This window comes from Periplaneta americana, chromosome 2 (assembly GCF_040183065.1).
Source record: "Periplaneta americana isolate PAMFEO1 chromosome 2, P.americana_PAMFEO1_priV1, whole genome shotgun sequence".
In the NCBI taxonomy this organism is placed as follows: domain Eukaryota; kingdom Metazoa; phylum Arthropoda; class Insecta; order Blattodea; family Blattidae; genus Periplaneta; species Periplaneta americana.
Window position 1 is genome coordinate 25124604 of NC_091118.1, and position 9056 is coordinate 25133659.

The following is a 9056-nucleotide window of genomic DNA, read 5'->3' on the forward strand; positions in this document are numbered from 1 at the left end:
CAGTGGTCTGATTTAACAGTGCTTCTGGAGAGAAATATGCTTAAAATCTTACTTTAAACCACTGTTATCTTTCAATATTATTGGCTTTAAAACTGCATATCTTTACAAATTGAAGAATTATCTTAGGAATAATTGCAGTTCAAGATGATTCAAAAGTGATGGGCAGTAGTTCAAAGATAAAAAGTACAAATAAATACAAGCAAAAAAATTCAAATAAAATATTGGTCTCCAAATGAACCATTTTCGAAATAATACACATTTTATGTTCAGATACACCACTAGCTGACTGCAAGAGCACTAATTCTGAAGAAAACTGAATTTTTTATAAAGGACAGTTTTATTAAACAAGATAGTTAATTTTTAATTTCTGCAGAAAGTTCTTCCAGATGTTGATATGATGATGTTTCACTGTAACAACACCAGAACATGTGGTTTATTCATAATGGTTGTCTGGCACATTTTCATCGAGGTGTGACTCTGTATCCAACTACAATGATTCATGGTAAACTGTGGATAGGTAGCAGAGGACCTGTATCGTGGCCTTCTAGATCACCAGATCTTAATTGTATGGATTTTTGTGTATGGGGTCATATAAAAAGCCTGGTTTACACTGATGACATTACCAAACCTGCCTTTGGTGCCAGTTAAGAGAGATTCTATGGTAATAAGAATGCTTGACATACTTGCACGTGCGCATAATAACTCACATACTCACTTATATGTCATTGTTACCAACTTATTGTATGTTAAAAATCGTTAGATTCCCATGGCCCACCTTGTAGATCACAAGTACAGATGTGAAAAGTCAGTTTAATTGAAACCAAGGCGATTATATAACAGATGAATGATCATCAATGCAGTAATTTGAGGCATTGAGTTGAAGTTCGTTGCTAAGTAAAAATATTGCTTGTGTTGTACTACGCCTGCCAAAAGGTTAATATAAAATGTTTTGAATGCGCATATAATATTATAGAAGGACTGGTGCGTAAGTTCGTAGCGTTTTTCTGTACTTCCATTCATCTGCTGTCCATGTTTCCATAGCAACCAAGTATTTATTTACACTACCAACTTATGCACCAATCCAATAATTCTGTAGTGATATTACTAATGTCGAATGTGTTTGTTCGTAGGGGTGGTGCTGACTACAGACCAGTGATTCACTATCGTGATTTAGATGCGCCAAGGGAACCAGAAGAATTTATTTGAATACAGTGACAATCATTATAATGGATTGCGTGTGTTTCAGAAACATATTTACTCAAGATAACTTTTTTTTTTACAGAATGTTCATTGGCATAGTGTACTAAATGTTAGTGTGTACTTCAATAAAACGTGGACAAGATGTGAATCCATATCACCAATTTTTTTTAACTGAAATGTGTCTCAAATCTTTTTGAAGAAAGTTGAGGGTTTAATTTGTCGCAGTGAAATTTCTAACATTCGTCCATGGCCCCTAAGAAGCAAATGCCTGGAACTTAGTGAAATGTGTAATATTGTAAGAAAGTAAACATTTTGCTGTACTCAGGGAAATAATAGATTAAGCCACTGGGTATTGTTACAAAAGAAAATATTTAATTAGAAGTCATGTTTGGTGTAACACTAAAAATACTGAATGAAAGTGGGTGCTGGAAAGTCGTTGTAGATCTGAAATGAAATTCGGCTGGTTTAAATAGAATTTTTAAATTAATCTGTGATAGATTCTGATTTGGTTTAAATAATTTCACGTCATAAAATGAAGAGCATTTTTGTTATTTGTACTGAAATTTTACGATCTACTTGAGACTTAATTCTGTTTATTCATTCAGATTGAATAACAAATTATTTATCTTTACACACTTCTGCATGAACACCAAAAATTGTCATCAAAACATATAATTTTTCCTCCATTTAATTTAAATCCCATTACATATTTTGTACAGTTTGTGAAGTGAAATTCTCTATATGCATCTCATTTTAATACATCACTAGTCAAAATGGAATTTTCTACGACTTCCGTTGAACATGTGGCAGTTCCCAACACATTTTACTGGTATGACATGCAGGCAAGTTGAAGTATCATACAAAAAAAGAGCAAAAAAAAAATGACTGAATACTAAAACCTCTACGAAAATATAACACTGTATCTTGCTTCCTATAAGAATCTTCTTTTTACAGACATCACAGTTCTCTACTGATATTGCAAATCTCTAAGCCAGACAATATTTTAACACTAGAAGTACTAGATCCTTGTCATAAATGCAGACATGCAATTCAATCAGATCTCTCTAATTAAATTCAGTCACTGGATATTTCTTGTTTAATGCTGTTGTCGATCATTTTAATTGTGTATAGATATACTTTTAAGTTATAAATTTTGAAATACATTACTAATTATTATTATAAATATTGGTACAATAACATCCCCACTACAATTTAGGTGAATTCCTCATTCAGAGTGCATTTATTTACGAATTTAATTTGTGTTGTGTAAACAGTGTTACAAAGCTCGGAAAAAAAAACACCATTGTAAGAGTGAAAGGACATCACTTACTGGTATGTGACTATATTGTTTTTAGATTCTGTCATCAAACTTCAATTCATTTCACGCAAGAAACTCTGTATAATTTTGTTAATAACGGAGAAAAGTTCGCTCTGGCGCCAGGAATCGAACCCGGGACCCTCATTCTACTTCCTTGATAAAAGAATCTCTGAAGATTATTTTAAATCTGTTTAATATTAGTTTAAGTATGTCACTAAAGTGCATAATTTGTTACTAAAATAATATAGTTCAACTCATAACATTCCTTGATCTGGAATACACTTCTGTCATTACTTCGGAAAAAATGGTGGTTAATTTGGTTTCTCAAGACAGATTGCACAATATTTAATTATTTTCCTACAACCACTGTCACATTCTCCAATATTGATATATATTAACTAACACTTCATTTTTACCATCATCTGTAATGTTGATTGTCACATTGTTGCCAAAACTCAATATTTAAACATTCAGATTCACTTATATACAGGGTGATTCACGAGGAATTACCGCCACTTATGGAGCTTATTTCTGGAGACATTCTGAGCAAAAACTGCCACATAAACATTTGTCCTATTCTCAGTATTTTCAGAGTTACACTAATTTTTTTAAGTTGTTGAAAAACTACCTTTTTCTTCAATTTTGAGGATAAAAGAATGTTACAAATAGAGAATGAACTATTCAGAAGTATACTTTTTTTAACTGGCTAGTATTCTGCAGCTAAAAATGTGTTACCAATTCCTTACTTGCTTTGTACAGAATTTTTTTGCCCAATTTTTAACTAAAAATTACATTATTCTTACACACAACAATTTGTTACAGGTCACACGACTTCTAGCAACTTGGTTTTTTACAGTTCAATTTTACGTGCTAATGTACAGCCTTAAAGAGTTTACAAGAATGACGTGATTTGTAACAATTTTTCTGATAAATGCGTAAGAAAAATATAACTTTGTAGTTAAAAATTGCAAAAGAATTCTGTACGAAGCAACTATTGAATTAACAACACATTTTTATATATATATATATATATATATATATATATATATATATTTTTTTTTTTCTTAATATATATGATATGCATAAATCACTTCGTGATTTAAGACGGCGCTTATTCCGTTGGATCCCGGCCATCTAGTCACTCATATCGAGTGCACCTCAGCACATGTGTGGACTTCGGTCCTGCGTTCATAGACATCTATGACGTAGTGCAGAGGGCGGCCACTAGAGGGAACCCAAGAGTTGGAGCTTAATCTGAGACGATTCTAACCGGCGTTGGAGTTGTATCCGGTGTGGCTTAGTGGATAAAGCATCAGCACGTAGAGCTGAAAACCCGGGTTCAAGTCCCTGCGCCGGAGAGAATTTTTCTCCGTTCCATTACTCTTTCAACACATTTTTAGCTTCAGAATACTAGTCAATTAAGTAAATGGACGCAGTTACGCAACAATAGACCAACCGACAATTATATTTTCACTCGGTAAAAAAGAAAGAGAATTCAATATCCAATACAATGGCCAACACCTTCCTAGGACTTATGAATCCTAATATCTTGGAGTTATTTTCGATAGTAAGTTAACATGGAGCAACCATTTGAAATACATTTCTGAAAAAGCTCGTAAAAGATTCTCCCTTCTAAAAAGACTAGCAAGAAATAAATGGGGATGCTCTAGGAATACTTTGAACACTACATACAAAATGTTTATACAGCCAGTGCTGACATACTGCGGAGAAATTTTAATTACTTCACCTTTCATAAACGACATAGAATATGTTCAAAACCAAGCTCTCAGACTCATTACTGGTAGAATCAAAACAACGCCAATAGATTCTATGAGATTCCTCACTAATATTAACAGCATCAAAATGACAATAGAAGAAAAAGCACTGATTCAATATGAAAAACTTATCCAGATTACCAAGTAACAATTGGCATTCATACAGTCCTCTTTGTAGATTGAAAACTCAAAAAAGTTTCATATCCATTGTTCAAGAATTAAAACAGAAAATCAATATCCCGAATTTAAAAGAAAACTTACAAATTAAACCAAACCCTTTAACTCTATTAAATATGGAATATAATCTAAATTTAACAGAAGAAATACTGAAATCCTGAAACAATTGTCTTTAGAGACAATTAATATTAGGTACCCTCCACAAAACTGGCTTCATTTATACACCGACGGATCCTTGATCTCCAGAGAACAAGGTGCCAGTGCAGGTGTTACGTGCTGTCTCTTCTCACTTTATAAATCTCTTGGATATGGAACAACAAGTTTTGATGGTGAAATCATTGCAATAAATGAATGTCTCAGAAATCTTCTATGCCACATCAATAAATTTAGGAATGCAGTTATATTGTCAGACTCCAAAGCAGCTATTCTATCAATAGTCTCTAAACACACACCTTCATCTCAAACAGCAGAAATAACTAAAATGCTCTCTCAATTAATATCACTCAATAAAAGAATTGTGTTCCAATGGATACCATCCCATTGTGGAATCCCGGGAAACGAGAATGCGGATGCTTTAGCAAAGAAGGGCAGCACTGCTACTTACAGACCTGTTACTAAATCTATGTATTACTCTGTGAAGAGATTTATTAAATCTACATACTTAGACTTCAACAAACAAAATTTGATAACTCAATCCCAAGGGAAAAAATGGAACTCTCTGCATCAAAATCCACAGTTAATTCCCGATTTACCACGAAAATCGTCTGTAGCTGCATTTAGATTGGCAACAGGCCATGATTGTTTGGCCAAACATCTGCATAGAATTGGAATATATCAGTCCCCTAACTGCCCATTGTGCAACTCAAACCAAGAAATGGATTCGGAACACCTCAAAATCTGTGCTTCAGTGGCTGGCCATGATAATATCTTTGAAAAATATTGGAGTGCAAGAGGCCAAATGACTTTATTGTCAAACGCCTGGCATTAGAAAACAACAACAACAATTTGAAAAAATTGAGATGTTTGTTGTTGAGTGGATTATTTAACTCGGAAAAAAATTTAAAATTCTTTATCTGCATTTTGCTCCTATTTATAAGCAAAATTATTTTATTGCATAAAATTCATTTATTTAATTTTGCTTTACAATATTAAATCAACTGTTGGTATGTTATTAAAAATTGGTTAGCCTTTTTTTTTTATTAGTATTATTTGTGCTATTTTTTGTAATGATATGAATTTACAATACTACTTGCATAAAATGTTTTATGCTCGACCATGCCGAAATGAGTAATTATACACCTGGTAGTAGCCCTTTAATGCACCTCATTAAAGTACACCTATTCATTATAATTCAGTTGTTCAGCCAATGAGAAATCACCATTGTACCATTATGAAACCACAAGTATTGATTATTCTCGGATATGCAATCTAAAGACAATTAGCGAAAAGTCATGGAGGCTCGAAATCCAATACTGTCGCAGAAGGTTATGTCCTGTTACTATAATAATTAGCGTTAATTGTAAATAATATTCAAATAAATTCAATTTGTCATCTCGTTTTTCAATTCTAAATCAATTTCCTGGTTATATCAAGACTAATCTTCATGTTATTCTCTAGATTATATCAAGGTCAATCACATTCGTGCCTCGGAAAAAATCAATACTTTCGCGTCTGCGCACATCTCACTATTCAGGTCAGTTCTGCTCATCACTTACATAACCATAACATGAATACTCATGAATAATTTCAAGTTAGAAATATGGTCGAGCATAAAAAGTCGCATGAAACTTGCCAATAATGGTAGTAATTAAGACGCTCGTATGAAAATTATGAAACTCGCTTGCGCTCGTTTCATAAACAACATACTCGCATCTTAATTACTACCATTATAGGCTCGTTGCATAATGTACTATTATAAAATCCAGATTTATTTCAGTGATCAGTATCTCGAAAACAGGTTTTTGGCATTGGTCTCTTATTGCGTAACTTCGTCCAAATTATACTCTGAATAGTCATTCTCTAATATTGTAATATTTTTTTACCCTTAAAACTAAAGAAAAGAGGTATTTTTTAACAATTTCAAATTAGTGTAACTCTGAAAATATTGAGAATAAGACCCATGTTTATATGACATTTTTTGCTCAAAATGTCTTAGGGAATATCCTCTGTTAAGTGGTGGTAACTCTTCGTGAATCACCCTGTATAAAGGAAGTTCCAGTCTTTGTTCTCTTTATCCTGGAGTTCACCTATATGTTATATATTTTGTGATATGTACATGAAGAATTGCATTCTTTTAATTCCCCAAATTCTTGCATATTTGATATTTACAGATGTTACTTTTTTGTTCATTGTATTGTCACCAGTAGTTCTCTTTTAATTGTTACCGTTGTGTAAATATTTGACTATTCTGATATCTGGCATTAGTAAAAATTATGAAAACGTGTGATATTTCAAACTCAAATTCTGATGATTTCTTAACATTTTGTATGATGAATTAATTTAATGTAGTGTAAATTATTTTCTGTATACTTTACTGTATGTTAAGAATACTTTCTTTAATGAAACATTGAGTAAAATAGATTATGTTAACTTCTTGATATGACGTAAATATTCATATTATCCGTGATTTCTGTATGAATGTACTGATGCTGATTTGTAATTCAGTGGAAATAATTGTTTGTTTGGTATGGATTAATAATGAATACTCGTTGGTTTAGAGATTGATTAAGGAATCACCTTCCAGAGGGAATCTTAAAAAAAATGTATATTCTAAAACTACTAAATCTCGTGCACAGGTGCTTTTCAATGCTCTTTGTGCATTTTCGACTGTTGAACAAAATTTTCTATGTTAGTACTTAGAAATTCCCTCCACAGGTTAGCTGCAGTCATGAATGCCATCTAGTCAAAGCAGTTCTCCATATCTGTAAAGAATTTGTAATGTTTGAAAATATGTTGTTATGCTGTATATGTATGTACTTTTGTGTTACATTGATTTATTTTTGTCGTTACAAGCTCCAGGAATTGCCATAGGGGTCTAGAAATTTGATTACTTTGTTTATAACTGTATAAACAGTTGTGCTACATCTTCTCAAAGGGATTGTGGTGATTGCTTATTCTAAATACGATACAAATTATCATTCCACTTATTCATCATGGAGAAATTTTCCATCATAAATCAAAGCAATGGTTGGGTTACTAACCAAAACAAGAGAGAAGAAACTGGCACCTACAGATTGGTATTCCACAATGGGAACTCCACAACTCTGCAACAAATATATGCTTGTACCTTGTAACATTACAAAATTTAAATATATCTGCCATCTTTTGACTACATATTTATGTACATTCAAGTAACATAAGGTGCACTTCTTTCAAAGCTTTTTTTTCCCCCCCCGAATCTTGTATGCAAACAGTTTGTCATTTTGGAATACCAATTGTGGACATAGCATTTTCAAGAATGTCATACCAACCAAAAATACCATAATAGTGTAGAACAATGTTATTCCATTACATATATTCATTTTAATATGTTGAAATAATACATGAAATACAAGATTAAAAATTCGTATTTTAAGTGTTTGTGTCTTCATTTTTTTCATACTTAGCTACACAAGAAGTGACCTTCATTTTTTAAATATGGTGGCAAAAAATATACGGTTTCTTGAGGAATATTTTAGTGAATTGATATTAGAGGAGAAAAATTCGCTTTGACGCCGGGGATCTAAACCGGATCTTGGTTCTACATACCAAGAGCTCTAACCATTGAGCTACACCAAAGTTCAATTCACAGCATCGGATCGAATCCCCTTCCTCCAGCAATCCCTGGTGCAGGAGCGAATTTTTCTCTAATATCAATTGAAGCGTCGGCTGGAACAACATTATAAGTTACATTTAGTAAAATTTACAGGAGCTGCAAAAATGTGTACATGTACAACATTGTTCTTATAGGGTAGCAAACTTTTGAGGGGACAAATTTCACGTACTGCATTGATGGACAGTTGCAAGCTAAAGAGTATAGCAAGATAACATGACATACAACATTATTACACGGAAACACGCCGAATGAAAATTTTGTAACTTACGTTATTCCAGCCGACGCTTCAATTGTTACCATAACAGATGTATTCTGTAGGACCAAAAAAATTAATCTTTACGTAGATACTGTAGTGAAGATTTCATCGCGATAAGTTATTACACGGAAACACGCCAAATGAAAATTTTGTAACTTACAACGTTATTCCAGCTGACGCTTCAATTGTTACCATAACAGATGTATTCTGTAGGACCAAAAAAATTAATCTTTACGTAGATACTGTAGTGAAGATTTCATCGCGATAAGTTTATTCTAAGTTAGAAATTCATTTTATTCCATGTAAGTGGTTATTATATTCAGAATGCATATTTTTCTTCTTTTTCAGTCAACTGTCCAAAGACAGGTTTGAACCTCACGTGGCTAACGAGAGAGACAGGCTACGGCATGACGTCACATTCTTTGTCATAACATGGCCAACATTGAACGAGTTTAGTCCACACCTGTGGATTAACCGTTAGCACGTCTGGCCTCGAAACCAGGTGGCCCAGGTTCG

The 9056-nt window shown here is 33.0% G+C and overlaps 1 protein-coding gene across 3 annotated transcripts in view; it reads left to right on the forward strand.

Annotated features, from left to right (window-relative positions):
* Ars2 (arsenic resistance protein 2) overlaps nucleotides 1-8044 on the forward strand; it is a 121096-nt gene extending 113052 nt beyond the window's left edge. For all 3 annotated transcript variants that reach the window (XR_011336655.1, XM_069849476.1, XM_069849468.1), the window contains one exon: nucleotides 1131-8044. Coding sequence is in view for 1 of the 3 variants with exons in the window: in XM_069849468.1 (XP_069705569.1) it covers nucleotides 1131-1206 (76 nt within the window). In the remaining 2 variants the exon portion in view is untranslated. The remainder of the gene's footprint in view (nucleotides 1-1130) is intronic.
* The last annotated feature ends 1012 nt before the right edge of the window (nucleotides 8045-9056 follow it).